This window comes from Calliphora vicina, chromosome 3, assembly GCF_958450345.1.
Source record: "Calliphora vicina chromosome 3, idCalVici1.1, whole genome shotgun sequence".
NCBI lineage: Eukaryota > Metazoa > Arthropoda > Insecta > Diptera > Calliphoridae > Calliphora > Calliphora vicina.
The window spans coordinates 73310413-73333647 of NC_088782.1; the positions used below are offsets into that span (position 1 = coordinate 73310413).

At 30.5% G+C, this 23235-nt stretch overlaps 1 protein-coding gene across 1 annotated transcript in view; it reads right to left on the bottom strand.

Annotated features, from left to right (window-relative positions):
• Positions 1–23235, bottom strand: part of spz5 (spatzle 5) — a 60608-nt gene that overhangs the window by 17280 nt on the left and 20093 nt on the right. The window contains exons 2-3 of the mRNA XM_065504063.1: positions 12340–12451; positions 8181–8347 (exon numbers count right to left, since the gene is read on the bottom strand). Of these exons, the coding sequence (XP_065360135.1) occupies positions 8181–8347; positions 12340–12396 (224 nt within the window). The 5' untranslated portion in view covers positions 12397–12451. The remainder of the gene's footprint in view (positions 1–8180; positions 8348–12339; positions 12452–23235) is intronic.

The window sequence follows — 23235 nt, forward strand, 5'->3', positions numbered from 1 at the left end:
CGGCTGAAAATGGGAGGGAGTGGCTTAGTGGACGTTGCACCTACCGTACAATGTAATGGTATATTTCGTTTATTTGTAGAACTTTAATTGCAAAAGTAGTTTGGCTGCAAATGGTCATGATTGGATAAATGGGCGTGGCACCACCCATACAAAGTAAATCGATTTATTCGACTATCTGGAGTACTGTAATTGTGAAAGTCGTCAAACTTCATATTGTTACGTTTTAACCTTTTCAAAACGCTGGTTTATTTCCTTTAAATAAACCGGATACTTTTGATTGCAAATAATAGCGGTTTAGTAGTTTGAAAATTGTAACAACTCTTTATTTATTTAAAAATGTACAACAACAGAATTAAATAGTCACTCAATGTTTTTTTTTATACACGTTTATAAATTCGCAGAAATACAGACACTTTATAATGTACTCGAATTCACTTGAAAATACAGCACACTTTAAGGCACTTAGTTGATGTTTATTCGAATAGCGTCTCTGATAAACTGACTAACGACTGCAATCTCTGCCACTATTTATAACATTGCCATCTGCACTCAGATTACTCTTTAACTGTCTAGAGGTTTCTAATACATACGCCATCTGTGGTGTACTTTCTACAATGTTCTTAATATTTGAATTCAAGTACAATTTCGTAACAATATGAATCAATTTCCTATCAGTGCATGAAGTTTAACCAAAAATGGGAGGGACCGCAACTGGGGGTGAGTCACATCAATAGTCTACGAATAATTATAGAGCAATTTACAGAACTTCTTTCTCCGCATTACCAATTGTGTATTGACTTTGAAAAAGCATTTGATCGGCTGAATAAAAACTCAATATAGAGCGCTCTTGATTGCAAAATGGACCCACCCAAAATCATAGACCTTACTCAAACTCTATACCATGATGTTAAATGTCGTGTTGTTCACAATAATACTCTGAGTAGTAGTTTTGATGTTGCATCTGATGTCCGCCAGGGCTACGTGCTGTCTCCCTTACTTTTTAACATCGTGCTAGATGTTATAGTTCGTAATACTACTCAAGCTAATATAGATATCAATTGCGGTCTTAATCAACAACTCGAGAGCCTCTAGTATGTAGATGATATCTGCCTCCTTTCACACAGCTAAACTTAAATGCATCGAAACAGAGACCATAAAAGCTGGTCTAAAAGGGTAATGCGCTGCAATACAGTAAACACCATCAAGCTTCGCATAGAGAACATTGAACTAAAAGAAGTCTAGTTATTTTGCTACCTAGGTACCATCATAACAAAAACTAGTGGCTCCAGCAAAGATGTAGCGTACCGATTCTCAAAAGCCAACCAAGCATTCGGTACCCTACGGTCAGTATAGAATTCTATTGCCATATCCAATAACACCAAGATCTTTAACTCTAGTGTCAAGTCTGTGCTCCTCTATGCATGCGAGATGTGGAATACGACAAACTGCTGAATAATGTTTAGTTAACATTATTGGATGGATGTAGGGTATGAAAAACAAGTTTTAATACAAAAATGTTTGTTATGCAATTGGCAGGTATTAATAACAAAAACAAAACATTAACAAATGTCGTTTATACTCATGCGTACATGTTGTTATCAGTTTATTGGCGCCAAATATAAGACATTCGAATTGTTTGTTTATCCATATTAGTTTGGCGTTCTGAAATCTAAAAAAGGTCTAAACGCAAATTGCATAAATTTAAATTAATACATTTTGTTTGTTAAACAAAAAATAATACGAAAATGCAAACGACTTTACATACACTGCGTGTCACAACTTTAAACGCACCATTGGTAGCTCATATTTAAATTTAAGAAAATACATTTCCAATAAAAACGCTATAAGTTGTAAGTAGATCAGAAATACTTTAAAATAAAACTAAAATATTATATGAAATATATTAATATTGGATGTAATCTCTTTTATGAGCTTAAAAATTAAAAATTCTTTACGAGCTTAAAAATTCTTTCTGGCATAATTTCTACCAACTTTGCTTTTCATTTCTTAATTTGTTTGTCACCAATTCTATAATAAGCATTAGTACCTGACAGAAAATCATAGCTTAAAAGACCTCTTTCACACTAAGCAATTTTGTTGCGCAAGTCTCTTGTGATTTTAGATGCCAGAGGTAATGTCGGGTTAAGGAGAAGAGAATTTTGCATGCTGTTTTGTTGTTGGGCAAGAGACTTGCGCAACTAAATTGCCTAGTATGAAAGGGGTCTAACATGGAATAATGCCGAAATATGCTTTCAATAGTTATTTGATCCTAGAAACACAAAGGTTAATCTTTAATTTTAACATTTATTAACCGAAACCACTCTTTAGTATATAGATTTTAATGGATTGGTACATTTTATTGCAGAAATATTAGTTCTTAATTAGTTGTTTTAATTTTCCTAAAAATTTAGTAACTTGCAACCAGTACCTCCACATATGTATGCCAATGAATTCAGCACAGTTCTAGATAATGCGAGCTTAGTTGGTTTTCTTCCGTAGAGCTCTCCAATTCTTATTAAAATCGTTGGATCCAACAACAACAAATTTTGTTTTTTTTCTTTGTTTTGATTTGCAAGTTTTTACATAAAATTATAAGAAATGGCTGGTTCGTATCAAATTACCTGATTTGAGTGATGAACAATTAGAAAAGTATCCAATAAAAATTTACAAATTTAAACCAGACGATGTTTCAATCTCTAAAGCACCAAGGGTGCACTAAGGCACTCATTTAGTTTGTCCCACCTGGCAGGTAAACCATTGATTGTACAAACTTTTAAATGTTGTTTTTACCATAAAAAAAATATTACCAACGTTTTTAACCATTTTGTTAGAAATTTGTATTAGAGGGTTAATTGTTAAAATAATAGAATTATTACATATTTGACCATTGGAATTCGTTGATCTTTATGAATTCTGTTGTTATTAACCCAGATATGCTCATTGATCGACCTTTTTCATTTTAATGCGTCGATTACACAGGTCGACAGCAGAGAAAGGCTTCAATAACCTATATATAGATTTGATGCATCAGGGTTACCTAGTACCAAAATGGTAAAAATTTTCAATACTATGGATAGATTTTTTTAAGTCTTTTTTTCTAAAATTGTGAATTGTTTCAAATGTTTCTCCACATAATTTATGATAACTAAAAAACGGTTAGTCCGATATTATTGAAGTAAACATTATATATTGCGTTTTAATCGGCTCAGTAGTTTCCGAGTTATAATAACAAATTGAAGCAAACAATATATTTTGTACGTGAAAATAGCAATTTTTTGTGTTTTAAAAAACTCATGAAAAATTGAAAACGGCAGAACTTGTTCAGATTTATTACGTTGTCGCATAGCCGCGTATAATAAGAACAAAATGAGATATCGAAGATAAAAATCGATCTATTCTTTTCGAATTTATTCACAATTAAGTGAATTCGTTCATTGTAACAAAAATTTAAAAAAAAAAAACATATGTAAAATGTACACTCAAAGTACACGCTTGTACGCATACACAATTTTCTGAAAATAAGCTAATTCACTTAATTGTGAATAAATTCGAAAATAATAGATCGATATTTATGATCGATATCTCATTTTGTTCCTATTACATGTTTGGATATTTTTACATAAAAATATATATTTTTTTCAATTTGTTATTATAAAGCTGGTCCACACGACGCGGCTGTCAAAAAAGTAGAATCAATGTATTTGTACGCTGCACGTTACAAGTACAAAAGCATAGAATGCTTAAAGTAGATATACTTTTATAAGCGTCACAAGCGGCGAACGAACATGTCAGCTGATTTTGACAATTTATATTATTTTTTTAATGTGTATTTTTCAATATTAATAAATTAAAACAAGTTTAATGGTGAAAAAAGTTTACGCTTAAAAAGCATCGCGTGTAACTTGAAGCGTAGAATGCGAAGTAGGTATGAAAAGCGCGCAATGCTTTGACGCGAAGACGCGTAGTGTGGATCTCCAGCTTAACTCCGAAACTACTGAGCCGATTAAATATCAATAATAAATAATATCGGACTAACCGTTTTTGAGTTATCATAAATTATGTGGAGAAACATTTAAAATAATTCACAATTTTAGAAAAAAAAATTTAAAAAAAAATCTATTCATAGAATTTAAAAATGTTACCATTTTTGTACTACTGGAACCACAATACATCAAAATTGTGTAGTGGTTTAAAAAGCCTCCAAAATTTATTCGATTTTGTTGTCGTTTTATGGATGGCAACCGAACTTCAGTTGCGTTGCCAGAGGGCCGAAAGAGTCCTGAAGTTTTCAAAAAGGCTATCGCTAATAGCTTCTGCCTGACTGATATCTGTGCTATTCTCTAATGCAACAACAAGCTTTAAATTAATATTTCTCTGTAAGTGCCTTCACAAGCGACACGTCAAAACCAAAATTGGGATTTCCAGATTTTTACTTTCAGCAGTAACATATGATTAGTAATGAAAAATTAACTAGTAGATGCCAGATCTTGCAAAATGGCGTAATTTTCAAGAGATTACAGAATAGTTGAGAAAATAAGTGAGGTCGAAATGAGAAAAAGTAGTAGTAATTTTTAAAACTTCGAGGCACTTTCGGCACGGGAAGGCAAAGTCCGATTCAGCTAAAACCGTATTTTTACACTAAAAGGAACAATTCTAGACGTGAGCATCTATAAAAATCGGAAATCGATTTTATAAAACCCTTTAATGGGCACAAATTAAAAATTCAATAACTCAAAAATAGTAGCAAAAAATAATGCGATCATTATTTTCGATATTATTTCGAACTCTGCATGTAGGACGTTAGGCATAGTTGGGTTAATAAAGCAGGGAGCATTTGTAATTAGTCGTAATGTTTCTGATTGAGATCTTTGCAAAATCTCAATATTTGTATGACTTGTGCCCTACAATTAAATACCATATGTCCAAGCTGGCTTCAAAATTGTTATATACAATATAAGTTTGTTTTCCAAATTTTGTTCTGATGTAGATCTTAAGGTAAAGAAGATAAATTGAAAAAAAAACAAATTAGATTGCACATTAAAAATAATGGGTTTATCTGATCCACGCGGAATAGGTTTTTAGCCTAAAGTCTTAATATTTTAATATCATCATTGACACTATATTCTATAAAAAGTTGGAATAAAACATGTTCTTCAGTTTAAATAAACCGAAAAATATGATGCGCTTATAGTAATGACATGTAGTGTATGAGAACTATTGTTAAAGGTTTCCAGTTAAATACGAAATTAAACTGGATCATATGTAGGTAAGTACTTGTATAATGTTTTTACAATTGGCCCTATAGTGAACGAAAAACTTTTGCATTAAAAATGGTAGTTAAAAATAGAAAACTGATTATCTTTGGATCCTGCTACAGATAAAAATTATTATTTTGAAACTTTTTGGACTTTTAATTTAGTGATGTTCATTCACACCCACCAATCCTCATACAAACAAACATTTATTTCATCTATAATGAGTTATACAAACGATATGCCTAATTGAAAATTTTAGCTTTATATGGAAGGTGTAAATGTTTGCATAAATTATGACGTATTTTTAGACAAAAGAGAAGATCTCAATCCAAATCTCTTTATATGGGAAAACAATGTGAACCACTAAAATTCCGTCAACAGTAAAGTCAACAGTATTATAAAATCCAAAACAATATAAATCATAAAAAAAAATTCGATTTCAATAAGAAAAATATTAAAACAAAGACTAAAAATAGACAAAGTCATAAAAACGAAGAAATGATTCATTTGCCATTTTCAGCTGTTACAGACAACATCCAAATATTTGATAAAAATTAATTAGTCTCTTCGATCCAAAATGATTGTCTGCTGAAATTAATCTGGTTGAGTATTTCTTGTGTGAGGCTGCGTGTTATTTAAAATAAAACAGGTTCTATGACTTAAAGTCTCTTCATCAAGATTAAAATATACTATTTTGGGAGAAAAAAATTAAATAAAATAATAAATTATATTTTAGTAAAATTTAGAAGAAAAAAAACCCAGAAACAAATATTTTTTTTTTGTAAAAACTTCAAGCTGTCAATTCAAGTTTAGTGGGTCAAGGAATTTCTGGCGGCGTCTATCCAAAATGAAGAACGACAACTTAATACAGCTGCCAAACACGCGGTATGTATGCAAATTTATTGGCATCTAACGTTTTTTTTTACATAGAAATAATTTGTTTTTGTTGTCAATAACTAGTTTTATTTTAACCATTTATCACATTGTATTAATGTCTTCTTAACAAAAATAATGTTCATAGACATGGAACTGTTATTAACGTTAATGGATGGAGACGCTTTATTAGTTTCAGGCTTTGTTACAAAACAAATTAAAAAAAATTTCGAACACTTGTATCTTGTGAGACAATCTGAGTGACAATATATGTGGGAGATTATTTTTGACACAACAGTGTCAAATTTATTGACTGGATATTTCCAACTAAATATTTTTATTTAAGACATTTTAATGATGGCTCCACCTTCATACATATTTTCACATACAATTTTAGTTACAATAAAAACAAGCAACAAATATTTAGATAATTATGAGATTTGGATTATTTTCTTGTTGAAGAAATTATGATAAAAATATTTTTGAAGTGGCGTACGTGAATTCTTCTTTAAAACGAGATATTTCAGGTTTTATTTATTCATTAATAATCAAAAAGCCTTCATTAACCAAAAACGATTACATAGATATATACACAGAGAAATCAGATTCGTGATAGCAACCGAATTTGTTGCCAACCAAATTATTCTACCTACAGTTGTGGCTACAAAATTTTATAAGAGGTAACCAAATTTTTGTTGCTTTAACCAAAATTCTTCTTTGACAACTGTCTTTCTGTATAGCCATATTAACAGATTAATTTAAGAAAAAATTCTTTTCATTTCAATTTCAACACTTCATAAGTTCCTTAAACCATGTTCTTAAACTTCTCCAATCCTCCTGAGAATTTTCTTTCATCATATTGTTACGAAATTGTATTTGAATTCAAATATAACAGTTTATAATGTTGCAGCAAGTTGCATCATGTTTCTCAAAATTTATATTTCTGAAGACTTCTAATTGTGGACAATGTTGTATACCGGCCGATTAACAGCAGTTATCATAACTGTATACCTTATTAACATATCTGTGAAACATACAACATTGAATAAAAGCTTTGAGTTGATCATTGTAGAAATAGAACTGTCATGAAGGTACTGGAAGGAAGATGGAGCTGTGTATACATAGTGGCAGAGGTTGCAGTCTGTGGTTAGTTTATCAAAGGCGCTATTAGAATTAACATCAACTGCATTCTTCTACATTATAAAATGTGTAATTTAAGTGTGTGTATTATTGTGAATTATAAACGTGTATTTGTATAAAAACAAATAGTGACTACTTAAACTAGAGTTTCCAAAGAACCGAAGAATTTCAAATTTTGCAATATTTGTTTAAAAATTGGGAATTCAATCGACAGGAAATTATTAATATTTTCGATGAGTTTGTGTCATTCTATATTAAAAGATTTACTTGCCTAGACTATGATAGGCAGCCCGCTACATCATCTGAAGCAATTGCTGTAATACAATTTAAGACATCAATTGAATGAATCATCAGAATCTAAAATGTTGTTGTTCACTATTTTGTTTTTCATTTCATAATTTTGAATTTATCTACTGAAAATAGTTTAAAAGTTAAAACCGAAGAATAATTGTTGGTTTCAGTTTTAGGTCTTGATAAACCGCTGTTTCGGTTTCGATTAAAACTGAACACGAAACTCTAATCAAAACTGTTGTTGTGCAATTTTGAAGAAATAAAGAGTTGTTACAATTTTAAACTAAGTACTAAACTGCTTTTATTTGCAATCAAAATTTTAGCGATTATTTAAAGGAAATAAACCACCCATTTTAAAAGGAAAAAACGTAACAATAAGTTATAAATGTGTTCCAGAGCCTACATACTCTGACTATAAATGACATTTGCATAAGTAAAGTATTAACCCATGTTTTGTGTGTTATCATGTTTAAAAATTCGTTATTTAACTACTTTAAAGACTTTGTAATATTTAATTTGTTAATAATATTATTTCATAGAGTTCTAACAAATTCTTTCATTAACTCAACAACTTCACTTGCGCCACTTTAAAAATATATCTACTATTCATATTGTACTTACGCTGGATAGTTGTCTATGTGCTCACAGTAGGTTTTACCTGGTCGAGCACATGAAGGAGTCTGACCAGGTGGTGCTGGTAAAAAGCGACATGGTGGTGCTCCATAAAGTCCACAAGAGGGTGGTGTTGATGTTGCTGAGCTAATAAGTACGGTTGTATAAGCTAATATCTAAAACAAACAAAAAGAGAAAACAAATAATTAATAAACATTATATCTCACATCACAGATAAAAGTTCAAAAGCTTTAGGAATACAAAGTTTATGATATCCTCAAGCGGTGACTACTGTTGCACATTTGGGACAAACTTCCTTCAAAAATAATCAAATTAAAAAATATTAATTTCATAATCGAAAATGAGGCCAGATGATTTTGGTATAAAATCGTCAAAATTGGACTAAAAAATCGTCAAAATCGGCAAAATATTTATGAAATCGTAAAAAAATCGGAAAAAATAAAAATACCTACTTTTTTGTGAAATTTTTCAAAAAGAAAAAAACTAACAATCCAATAAAGAATTCACATATTTAAACAATTAATGTTGTAAAATAGGTTTATATAATAAGAATTATTTAATATTTGCATACAAAAATTAAATATTTGTATACTCTTCACCGTGAGTGGTAAGCGCATATATAAGTTTATAATTCAGTTTGTAATGATCAAAAAATTCTGTAAAATAATGACATATTTTAAGTAAAAATGAGCTTTTATTTAATATTTATCAAAATATGTTAATTTTGTTCCTACATTTCTGGTTCTAGTTACCTGAGACACCTTAATGGCCTTGCGAATTTTTAATAACTTTAAAATTTTTTGATCAATTTCGGTTTTTTATGTCTCATTAGAACGACAATTACGTACACATTTCTATTCTTTTAAGTTAAATTGCAAAAGTAATTTTGAATGGCAAAATTGTTACAAAAACTGAAAAAAATGAATTTTTTTCTGCTTGTAGATGCATCTCAAAACTTAAGAGAGCTAGCGGCACGTCTTAACCCCAACTGATTTATCTAAAAATTTTTCAGGATGATTTTTTTACTAATGTTCACCAAACTGGGGGGTGAGAATGGCCAAAATCCAACTTGCGTTTATTAAGGGCCACCCCCAATTTCAACAATATTTTAGTTACTGTAAACGTTTATATATTCATGTACAACCATTAAATGTTATAAATAAGAATATGGCTCACCGAATGATTCGGACAACTAAATAATGATAAATAGGTAAACATATTATTATTATGTACAACCATTAAATGTTAAGTTTATATACGTGTAGTCATAATATGTTTAAGATACAAACAAAATATGTTTACTTTTAATTCTTTTTCCCCACCATTTGTGAGTGTTGGTGTTTGTCTAAGCTATAATATTTTTGCAAGTAAATTTTGAGTATATGCAATTCTCATAGTTTTATTTGTATAATATCTTTAACTTTCCTAGAGCGAATAAAAATAAATTTTAGTGAATTTATCAATAATATTTTAATTGGGAATTTAGTACCTTAAAACTAAAACCTATTAAAATAAAATTTTGTATTTTTAAAAATAAATTTTAATAATAATATGGTTACTTTGGATCTCAATACATTGGATTATAATATGATTTCGTTGGATCATAATATGGTTTAATTGGGTCATATATATGATTGCTTTGGGTCATATTATGTTTGATTTATATCATAATATGATTATTTCAGAAAATATTATGATTGATTTGTGTCATAATATGATTATTTCAAAACATATGATATTTTATGATAATAATAATGATCATAATATGTTTTAGACAACAATAATAAATCTTATCATAATATGTTTCTCTTAGATTATGTTTACCACAACCATGTTTTTTCTTTGCGAGCATATATCTATAGTATTAAATGTAATTTCAGTAAACAAGGGTGGTCCAACACCTCATCATAAAACTTCCATGAAGTCTTATGGTGTTTTCTTTTCTGATACAAAATGTTGCCTATATATTTTGTACCATTTATTAAAGGTTACCCATACCCTCATAATGTGTTGCATTTTTAACGATCACAATAGAACAAAATTATTACCATTTATGCAATTTTCTTTTATGTAGCTTCCAAATATTATATAACTATAGTTTTTGCTTACATAAAAAGTGGTGCATTTTTAAGCCTTTGATAAAATTGAGGGTGAAACATGTAGCATATATTCAGGGTTTAAGGGTAACATTATTAGAAAAGAACACGATAAAACTAATTTTTTTTTCAGAAAAGAACGCAAAGAAGGGTAAAAGGCAGAATAAATGCATCATTTATGCCAGAAAAGAAAACAGCATTACAGTTCATTTTGGCAGGCTTAATTTTTCTTACGTACAAATTTAGTTCAGGTAACCCTTATTTATAACTCAAACTAGGATGCATCGCTTATTATTACTGAATCCAATTGAAAATGTATGAATTTGCCTTTTATATGTATGTATTACTTAATATGAACAAAACAATTAAAAATAAACCAGCAAAAATCTCAAAAAAGATGCATAGAAAACAAAAAATATAAATTTAAATAAATTTTATTGTAATACAAAATATGTTTACAAACTGCAGTTAAGTGTTTTTCCAGTTTTCAAAATTAAATTGTCTTTATTACACAAAACGGCAAAAAAATTAAAGTTTGTAAACAAATTTTATAAACAATTTTTGCGTCAAAATATGTTTTCAACAGACAGACAAACAAACCGACAGACTATCTAGATTCTAGAACGTCGTAAAGATTCATAAGAATCCGAAATATATATCACTTATGGGCTCTGCAACCAATATTCGATGTGTAATGGTGGATAAAATTCTCAAAAGTAATATTTTATTTAAGAAATTATAGCCGAAGTGCGTAATATTAACATTTATGCACGGTTCAGCAAAAAATTTATTTTTTCCTTAAATTGGTAAAATATGCAAAAACTTACTTAAAAAATATGCTGTGATTATGTAGAAGTTGTCTGAATGTAGAAAAGAGAAGCTCTATCGTATCAAAGAGGTGGTTTCTGTTGCTGTCAGAAGGATAAACATGCAACAAGAATAGAACTTTGCAACAAGAATAGAACTTTGAAGTTTTTTTTTATGATTTATTCATAAAATTTTAAAGGACATATCAAATAAAACTAAATTTAATGTAGTACATTGTAAAATTTAAAATGTTCAAGACTTCGTATTTTTGGATCGGAAAGGTTCTCGAGTCAAAAAGTCTGCTATTTGATAAACACTTACCGAACATAATAACTGTGGTAAATTCCGTTTACATGTGAAATGCATGGTATTTAATCGGGATTTGACTAATTTTGAAGTTTAATTGAAATATTCCAACCATAACTTGCACGATTTATGATAGAATGCTAATGAAATTACAGACAAAATAGTCAAATTGCCACTAGGAATGTCTAAATCACTGCTAATGGTAATATCACCCTTGTCAAATGACTGGATTTTCCGTAACATTGCAAACTCCAATTTTGTACTTTACTTTCTTCTATGAAATAATTTTCTCTTTTTTATCTGTGTCTCTTTACAAGCAACACAATGAGACCCATTGAATGGACAAAAGTTCGCTGTGCGAATGTACGGCTACCTGCTAACTAAACGGTCTTCCGAACATTGACAGTAGTTGATGCTACATCTGTCGAATTGGCTGTCATTTATTCAGTTTGTTTGCCAAATCACCATGGACGGTAACAAATGCACGTGCCACAAAGCTCGTTCCACATTGGACGATCTGCACGAGAGATTTGAAAGCATGTTCATAGCCACGTACAGGTGATATGAACTGGCCACCGAGATCTTGCGATGTGACCCCGTTAGAATTTTTTGTGGGGTTTTCTTATGCCACAGGTCTCTCAAAGCCAACATAACCCATGTCATAGGTTTAATTCAACCTGATTTATACGCCAGAGTCATGGAAAATTTTACATTTCGAATGCGCGCCACCCAGCGAAGCCCCTGCGAACATTTGCACGATGTTATATTCCATACATAATTTCATGAATAAGTCTTTCCAACGAATATAAAAATTATGATGATATCTACCATGCACTTTGTTTCATTTAAATTTAAAAATCCAATTTGTAAAAATTGAATTGTTTTTTTTTTGAATTGTTACATTAAATGTATATTTGTTATAGAAATCGCATACTTACCACATAAATAAAATTAATTCCATTATAACTAGAAAAATAACGAATAATACTCTTCATTGTTTACACATGTGTCGTTGTATCTGCATTTGTATTAATTGCGCGCCTAAAGCACCTGGAAATAAAGATACAAAGAAAATTAACTTAAAAACTGTCTGATTTTATTCATAAATACGTACATATGTATGTATATAAGTATGTACAAGAAAAGTGTTTGCATTCGCAATTTTTACATCCATCCAAGTGTCGTACGTCTAGTCGCAACTTTTTGACACTTGGCTTTAATGAATAGAAATTGTTAGATAAAAACAACAAATATAAATACAATTTATTGCTTTCAAGTAATAAAATCAAAAAATGAAGACACACAAAATAGAAATAAAATAAAAACAAAATTAACAAAATAAATAAACAAATTCACACACACTGAATGCATTCATAAAATAAGGTGTTAATTTCGTTCAACTTAATAAATACAATTCGAATGCGATACAATTTTATTGGATTTGATGTTTGTTTGTCTGTTTCTTTCTTTTATTGTTGTTATCACACAAACAAACAAAACACTTTGACAAAACAAAAGTCCAAATGAATGCAAATGATAAAATCAATTCAATCGTTACTCTTTCAATACCAACATCATGCTGGAAAGAAAAAAAAACTAACTCGTATCAGTGAAAGTTAATGGACATTAAAAATATAAAAAAAACAGTCATATGTTGAATACATAATCACACGAGACTGACTCCTACAAATACTTCAATATACAAATACACTAGCACCCGCAATCCCACAGATAAATAAATGTAAATGAATGAAGTCTTATCTTAAATACTAATTTGGATCACACCAGCTGCACTCACTCACTGACTTGGTGAAACTGCTACTCGTCTTAAGGTAGGATCACACGATTGCCGCAATGAACCAATTTAATACAATTTTTATTGTGCTGAATTGGGGCCCAATAAAGAAATTGTCCCAATCAAATTCTCTGCAGTCACATGATTGCTTCATTTTATATAAATTTGATTGTCGTAAATTGGCGCAAAGCGATTTAGTGGCAATAATTGTCGCATTTCAGTCATACGATTGTTCTAGTTTACGGCAACTCAGAGAAACAGCTGTTGTGCTAGATTTTAAATTTTGTTTTGTTTACATAAATGTAAAAACAATCTATTTTTGAAAAAAATATTTGTTAAATAAAAAAAGAAAATTGCGTCGGCCTTAATTATCATATAAAAAAATTAATAAAGAAATGTTAAAAGATGTATGTGGGTCAGAGAGTGGCTCACAAAAACAATATTTCATTTACAAAAATTAATATTGGCGCTAATTGTCTTCTTTGATTGCCGCACTAGAACACAATAAATATTGGTGTATTTTTAACATTTTTATTGGTGCATGTTGCCTATCAAGCATTCACATGATTGCCGCACCAGGGTTGCATTTGATTGGGCCAAATAAGCACAATATTGTTGTGGTTTGACATATGAGCCAATAAGTTGTGAAATCACACGATTGACGTATAAAATAGACCAATAATTGGTGCATTGCGGCAATCGTGTGATCCTACCTTTAGTAGTGAAATGAATACCATTTTAATCTGAAGTAATTTAATTTGGGGAATGTCTGGAAATATTAAGTATTTTTTATCATTGTCCATTAATTTGCAATAACTATCACTATTTTCAATTCAATTGTAAAACCATTTCTTTAGTTTATTACCTAGTTTTTAGTTGGCATTTTTTTTATATCTTAATTAATTGTACGATTTCCATTAATCCATGCTAATCCGAAAGTAATCCGGATTTATATTCCAATTTAAAAGAAATACTTGAATTAATATATGTACGATTGTGTATGTGCCTGTCTAGAGTAAGATCCATAAAAAAGTCAAACTAACCATATTAAATTCGTATAAAAAGTGGGTGGAATAAAGAAAATAATATGTTATGATTTATTCATTAATGTTTTTATTATGTAAATAAACGAAATATAATTCATAATATATTTATGATGTAAAAAAAACAAAAGATACCTAAATATTCGATAGTGGTCGAATAAAATAATCCTATATTTAAATCAGAGACGGGTTCACTTTCATTTCAATGGTAAATTCTTTTTTTATATATCACTGAGAGAGTGATTTATTCGAGAACATTTTAGGTTTGGGGTTGAGAGAAACAGAAAAGAAACAAACACAAGTAATCTGGATGAGTGATTTATAATTTATTTTTTTCGTAAAGGTCAGCTTGTGACTTTTATTTGCGAACATGAAAATCGCAAAAATGCATTTGATGCAAATCAACGCTTAAATATATAAAATTTATCAAAAGATTAATAACAATTTAAAAAAAAATTCTCATTTCTGTTACTCAGACTTTATTACTTCATACGTATCATATTATTTCCATAATTTGTTAAAAATTACTAACAATATGTTATCGTATGTAAATAAAAGAGAAAGTAACAGTTATTAAGAACAAGAACAAATGAATTGTTTATCTCACACCAAACCATTAAAAAACAACAAAAACGAATAAAGGTCATACCAAACCATTTAAATAAAAATCATTTTATAACTGTTATTTTCAGTGATTTATTTTTATCACAAAAATATAAATCACAATTTGAGTTTTTTTGGTATATGGACGAGTTATTTTCGATCTCTGATTTAAATACAAACTCAAGTATCAATGAGTAGAACTTTGCTAAATATGTATATTAAGGTTCATAATTTGGGTATCCAAAAAAAAAATGCCAAAGAGCGGACATAGGCCGTAAAAAGTAATGATAATTTTGTGATCTTTGACAGCCAATATGTCAACTAGCAGACATATGTCTTAAGGTAGGGTCACACATGGCAAATATTTGCTCATAAAATCGTAACCACTTGTTTTAGCACAAATTTAATAAAACTAAATTTTTATTATTTATTTTATTTAAATAAGTTTTAGCAATAAATAAAAGAATACAAATGTATTTTATTTAGTGGTTACGTCTTTTTCATCAAATATTTGTCATGTGTGATCCTACCTTTAATTACAACGTACAACGACAAACAAATGCCAGTATTTACAGTTGCGAGCATAAAAATGCAACGCTATGCTATGTGAACTTCAACTGGTATGAATTTTCATAACGGAATCCAATTCTCCCCATCTGCTATTTATACCCTCCATCAGGGTATAATACGTTTGTGCAGATGTTTGTAACGCCCAAAAATATTAGTCTAACACCCACCTTAAAGTATACAGATCGACGTACAATAACTTTCTGAGTCAATGAAACGATGTCCGTCGGTCCGTCTGGCTGATTGTCTGTCCATGTAAACCTTGTATGCAAAGTACAGATCGCAATTTTGAAGGTATTTCGATAAAATTTGGTACATATAGTTTTTTTTTGGCCCAAGGACCAGGCTTATTGAAACTGGTTGAAATCGGTCCATTATTTCACCTAGCCCCCATACAAATGTCCACCCGAAATTGGACTTTATCGGTCATAAATGTTTAATTTATATATGTATCTACTATGGTGATAGAATCTTCGACATTTTTTAGAAACCGGTTTTCGGTTTCTTAGAAAAATTGCAATTTAATATAAACCGGTTTCGGTTTTTTTATAATAACCGGTTTTTTTGGAAAAATATTAAAACGCCTAGAAATAAGAAGAAACAAAGTTTTATTTATTAAAATAATAGTGATTAAAACAATTTTGATTACTTCTTTTATCCTTCACAAGGTCTTGGCTTCAAAATTGACCCATTTTGAAATTAATATTTAATTTTTTCTATAAGTGAGTGGTTGATATTTTTGATATTTTATTAATTTTATTTCATTTCAAATGTCAACCACTATGTTAGGTTTTTAGAAAAACAAATTGGCAAACAAATATCTATAGACTTTTGTTACGTACAATTAAGTTACATTTTTTCAGAGCTTTGGTAGCACTACAATATATCTTTGATAGCTCTAATATATATCCTGTTTTTTTTTTAAATGTCAACAACTACGTTAGGTTTTTAAAAAAAAAATCTATTTTCTATTTGGGTCAAATTTGACCTGAAGATCGTTAACGTCAGTAAATTTGCTGACCTTATGAAGGTAGAATAATCTCTTAGGAATAAGTAAAACACAGTTTAAATGCTTTGGAGAATATCGATTTTTTTTTTGTTTTTTATAAAACTATACATTGAGAAAACAAAGCATTGAGTAAGTTTTCAGGCATTTCAGATCACTTGTGACATTTTCTAAATATAAAAAGTCTTCTAAAATACTTGAAGTATTTGTTTTAATTTTTTTTGGGATTTTGAATATTTTTTAAAGTTTTTAATACACTAAAACTCATAAAAACACAGTTTTAGAAAAACCGGATATTCGAGGAGAAAAACCCGGTTTCTTCGATATTCGAAATTTGAGCTTTTCAAAAAACCGGTTATAACCGGTTATTAAAAACCGGTATGTTTTATACAGTCAGAGACCAAATATGTTTTATACAGTCAGAGACTAAAGTTTAAAGACAATCTCAAATATTGATTGTTTAAAGAAAAGTAAACGTTAAAGGAAAACTTAAAGTATACAGTTTTATTTAGTTTCATAAATAACAAAATACAATAACAAAAAAATATAGACTTTACAAACATAACAGTAATTCTTAAAAATACGATAAAATTCACTCGACAAAAGTTTAAATAATTTCGAGGTGTATTTAAACTTTAGTCTCTGACTGTAAATACGAAATTCATGTCACCAAATTTTGTTATGATTGGTTTATAATTAGTAGGGTATTCAATTAATCGGGTTTCTGGTTTAATCGGTTAATCGAGCAAATAATTAATCGAGGTTTAGATTTATTCGGTTAATAGTCGGTTAATTTAAATTTATTCGATTAACCGAATAATTTATATTTTCATTTTAAATTGAAAATACAACAACGAATTTTGTGTACATAAACATAAAAAACAGCAAATAAGGTATTTGAGATCATTTTTATAAACATATCGCCTATTTGTTGCAACAACGTCAAAACTCAAAATCCGTGTTTTATGAACTGAGTAATACAAAATATATGCAAATGAGCGATGTGTGAGTTTTTTAGGGTTTTAGTTAGATCTTCTGCAATAATCTTTTATAAAAATAATATAATTTAAACGATTTTTTTCTTTAGATTTAATAAAAGTTTTTTTGGAAAAAAACTCTCTCGCTGATTGTATATGTTGGAGAAATCAAAAGCATGATAAAGAATATTCCTTTTTGGATTGTTTTAGATTTTTATTAATTTAATAGTTTCGTTTAGTTATGATAAAAGACTCACAAACAAACAAATTTTCAAATACATACATGTAAATTAAATATGTCAGTTGTTATATATACACACTAATCATGTTTAAAAAATATATAATTTTAATTTGAAATTTGTATTTGAATTGAAACGGAAAAATAAATACAAAAATGTGCAAAAAAAAGGAATTTCGGTTAATCGGTTAATCGACACAAATTAATCGGTTTATTTGTTATTTGAAAATCGGAAATTTCAAATTATTCGAACAGTTAACCGTCCAAAATTAATCGGTTAACCGATTAACGGTTAATCGATTGAATACCCTAATAATTAGTCATAGCTCCTATATAGACCCGTCTCCGAAAATCACTTTAATGTGCATAAATCTCTTAAAAATGTTGGTATACACACAAAATTCCATATAAGGTCCAGTCACGAATATAAATGATTGATATTGTTACGAAATTGTACTTGAATTCAAATATAACGATTTTAACGGCTGATTTAAAAGTAGCATAATGCTTTCAAATAGCAGTGCTGTGATAGCAAACTGTAACATATCTGTGGGCATTATTAACATTGAATAAAAGCTTTCAGTTGACCATTGATCGTAAGTTGGCAACGCAGTTTGCTGCGACCGTATATTCGAATTCGAATATTCAGTTAAAGAACATTGTAGAAAGTACACCACAGATGGCGTATGTATTAGAAAGCTCTAGACAGTTAAAGAGCAATCTAGAGTGCAGATGGCAGTGTTATAAATAGTGGCAGAGGTTGCAGTCGTTAGTCAGTTTTATCAGAGACGCTTTTCGAATAAACATCAACTGAGTGCCATAAAGTGTGCTGTATTTTTCAAGTGAATTCGTGTACATTATAAACTACTAAACGGCTTTTATTTGCAATCAAAAGTATCCGGTTTATTTAAAGGAAATAAACCAAACATTTTGAAAAGGTTAAAACGTAACAATATTTTAAAAGAAAAATGTTTTTGCAGATTTACCCTACACTTGACCAACCATACTTTCTTACTTGTTTTGTATTCTTTACTGTCATAGTCAATTATTGTATGACACTTTGTCCAATAGTTTTGTATGTAAGGATAAATATAAAATTGTTAATAAAATCAGTGGTAAATTTTTGCGAGCAAAAAAAAAGCAACTCTAATGAAATTGACTTAATTTTTAAAATTTAAAAAAAAAATAATTATAAAAAATTGCTAAAAAGTATAATACTGTCACAATACAGTAATTTACTGCTAATACTAATAAATTCAAGGATATGAAATCTACAAAGGATAACAGAATTAACGAATGATGAATTTTCCGTTCAATATGGTGAATTGTTCGAAAACCAAGAGAATTTTAAGAATTTTTCTTTATTTCTTTACCAATTTAAAAACTTGCTGATATTCTCTATGAAAAATAAATCAAATAATTGTGGTGGTGGGCCTAAAACTGAGTGTATAAGTGCTCAAGATCAAAAGGATATGACTAGTTAATGTAAGAAGGGTGCTAAAATTTAATGCTAAAATAATATTTTCACAATCATATGACATCATGTGGTTTGTACAAATTACAAATAATGAAATCATATTCAAATATCCATTTATTTTGGTAAGTAAACGATTTCCAAAACAGAGGAAGACTGTAAATAATCATGGCTATTCCTGTTCTCACTTTCACCATTCACCCTATTTTTGAAAGCATAATTACAATAATATTATATAAAATAAAATTTCGAAAATTATATAATTAAGGTTAAACAAATTACGTGTAAACATTTCTAATAAGAAATTCTGAGAAAATTAGATACTATTGTTGTAATTGTGCTTTCAAAAATAAGGTGAATGGTGAAAGTGAGAACAGGAATAACCCTGAATATTAAATTTGACACTGTTCTTATTTCATTGAATCCTATATTTAACTTACGTGATTACTAAGCTACCGCAATTTTTTACTATTTTAATTTAATATTTAAGGGAATATCTCTGACCAGGCGGCCTGAGTAACAGATCGAAACTATCAGACTCGAATAAATTAAAATTACGCTAATTGACCTTCCATATCATACGACTGCACTATTTTAAGCATAAAGGACCTGCTTCGAAAAGCATAGGCGCTTAATTTATATTGCAGAGCAAAGTCAATTGGTTACATTATACATTTCAGGTAATCTAGTGTAAAGACAATTGCCACTTAAGTGTCTCTAAGTAATCTAAAGTGTGGTCAATTTGAACGATTATTTTATACAGGATTTTTTTGTGAGTAATTTGCACAAACTGGTTTTATACAAATTATGTTGATATAATTCTCAGTCGGTTTATTTTGTTTAAGTACACTGATATCCCATGCAACCTATCGTGAAAGCGATTGTTACTTTAGTGGCTCTACGTAACTTAAAGTGTAGGCATTTTAAACGTTTACTTTGTACTTCACTTTAGAAAGATAATATATGGGGATATGTCGGAGGATGGTTTGTTTACAAGCAATCGATTATTGGGCTGTCTATGAGATGTCTTTTTAACTGACTAGAGGTCAATTAGCACCTATAAATGTAAAAATAAGTACTTATGTAGCTGATCAAGTGACAACTTCGATAACTAGTAAGAGAACTGACTCTTTGTAACCGGTATGTGAATCCAATGTGTTGACTACTTTGAACCAGCTATCAGACAATCATTGTAATCTAGAAGGGTCAATTGACACCCTGCTTAGGACATAAACATAGCTAGTTATGTAACTAATTGTCACCCTAAATGAAATGTAAAATCAGTAGTTCGATATAGTCTCCTAGAACTGCTGGGTTCACAATATACAACTCAGTCTGACCCGTGATTTAGGAGATTCGAAATTGGTCCCATTGTATGTCGTTTCACAAAATTATTAAAAATAGGTTTTGAATTTTGAATGTTGTAAATTAACTTATTTGACCATTCCTGGCCAGAAGATTTAACTGATTAAAAAATAGATATGGTTTCTATGGTTTTTATTACGGAAATGTACATTGTATTAAATAATTACGGTTGCAATTAAAGTTAAACTATTTGAAAATTGGAATTTATTAGATATTAATTTAAAATCATAAATTTAAAGTGTTTGTTATATTTTTCGAATTGATAGAATAAATAAGAAATATATGCATGTAATTAAGATCAAATTGCAAACACCCTAAATACAATTATAGTTATCGTCATTAATTATCGAAATAGAACCATTTTCATTATTAATAAGGTGATAATTATCAAGAATGCTGCTGAACAGTCTTACGTACTCGTTAACTAATGTAAATAAATGAACAATTCATTAATTATTTTTAATAGAAATATGTACGTTTCTATTGTATAGTCATTCTACAAATATACATATTTGTATTTAACAATTTCGAACGATAAATTACTGTGCTTAGCACGCTTTTCAATTATTTATTGTTGTGTGATTTTAGCAAACAATCATACAGCTGAGAATTGTTGATGTTAACAATCAGCGGCTGCAATCGTCTTAGTTTCAGGGGCGCGTCACAAATGGGGGGGGAACTGATGTCCATTAACTATGTATTCTGAAACTATTCTCATTCTAACTGCATGAAGGACTTTTAGAATTCTGTTTTATAAAAGAAAAAACTTCCTAATGGCTACATAACTGATACAAAATAATCACAGGTTCCTTAGGTTAAAGTTCTAATACATGAAAGGTTCTTGCATGGGTAGCGATCTTGTAGAAATGCGAGCTTAAGTACACTATGTGGTCTAACTTTCCTTTGTGTAAGTGCAGGTTCTTTCGGCACAATCAGAAAGGGGGTCGCGATTTTAGAGGATTGTATGACTAAAGGTTACTCATCTTGTCAATATATTGGGGCGATAGTGTAATCTGCCCGTAAACGGAGATAGTTTAGTAGGATCGCCACTTGTAGGTTGCCGCTATACTGGGGTTAAAGGTAAGTGGTAGCAAAGCCGAGGACCTGGTCGGTTAGTTTGTGTTCTAAATAAGCTAGCCGTTAACAGCTCCCCTCAGCGTCAGGGTAACGCTGTTGTAATTAGTTGCCTAGTCCCCACATGCCGTCTCAGAGTGGATGGTCCGATTTTTTACGTGCTCACTCGTGGGAACAAAAATTTATCCGAAAATATTGAAAACTAAAACAATGGAAACTTCCGCTTTAAAAGATTATAGATAGTCGGAGGGGTGGATACGGACAGAACCCTATGGGACAGCATTTGATGTGGACGGTCTTCCGGTGTTGTCGAAAGACTCCTTTAGAGAAACTTGCGCTACTCAGAAGTTGAAGGGATGGTTCTGCATTCGGACGATGAGCATGATCTCAGATAGCAGAAATATCTCCTTCTGATGGGGACGAGGGTAACCAAGAGAGCCGATCGATAGAAGGCTGTATACGATAAAGTCGCCAATGTTGTTTGGCAGGTCGCCGTGGAGGAGATGCATAGTGCCCCTCCACGTGTTATTGATAATACCAGCAGATCGAAAGAGGATAGGGCGAAAAATGGCACCATGAAATCTCTGGCTAATATGGAACAGATAAATCCGGGGTCATTTGCCGCAAAGGAGAAGTATCTTCTTCTGGGCAGAATTGGTGCACTTTAAAAGGAAATACAGGGTGGAGAATTTCAATTTGCCGAAATTAGATGGCCTTGAGCTGATTTTATCAGGGGAGCCATGTACTTCTGTACCTTCCTTGACAACAAATTGTCATGGAAAATAAATACTCAGGAGAGATTAAAGAAGGGATCATACGGTCGCAATCTTTAACTTCGGTGCCTCACCGCCAGTAGAGTTCCCCAGTAGGGATAATTGGGTTGGATCCGATCAACTGCTCGATGAAGGTGCAGTTTTTACTGATGGATCCATGATGGACTCTTGTACTAGGGCCGGGGTTTATATGGTCGACAAGGATATTAAACGATCATATAGACTCCCTAACGAGTGCAGTGTCTTCCAGCCAGAGATCTTCGCGATCTGCAAAACCACAGAGTTGATAAAAGCACGCGTCAGTGAGGGGTCTATAGTGACTATTTATGTAGACTTTCAGGCGCCACGTATTACTTTCCAGCTTAGTGGAAGAAGCTCTCGAAGAGTTATTGGTATACTAGTCAATCAGATAGTGTTGGGTACCAGATCACTATAACATACAGGAAAATGAGGTGGCAGATGAACTGGTCAGACATGGCCCTGATATGTCACTACTACAGGCTAATATTTGAAAGATTGCGTAACTCACCAACTAATCCTGGAATAGTACGATGGATTATCAAGTGTCCAAGGCCTTTTGGGCAAAACTGGATGCAAATGTAACCAAATAGGGTTAATAGGTGTAGTCTCAGAATTTTAGTAGGAGTAATATCCGGAATAGGATAGATATTTATGGAATGTTTTCAAGTGAATTCAAATCCGTAACCAATTTTTTTGTATTTCCTCTTTTTTCAGATTTTGATTTTTCTCTTTTTGTTTCTACTTTTGCTATCTCTTCTTCTTTCTTCCTCTTTCAGGAAGGCCATACTCTTTCTCTCAACAGGAATCTTGAAGGGAATCACAATGGACCTTAAGGTCACCGAGTGAAAATGCACATAGTGCACACCCCTTCCAAACTAAACTAAGGTTCTTGCTCATA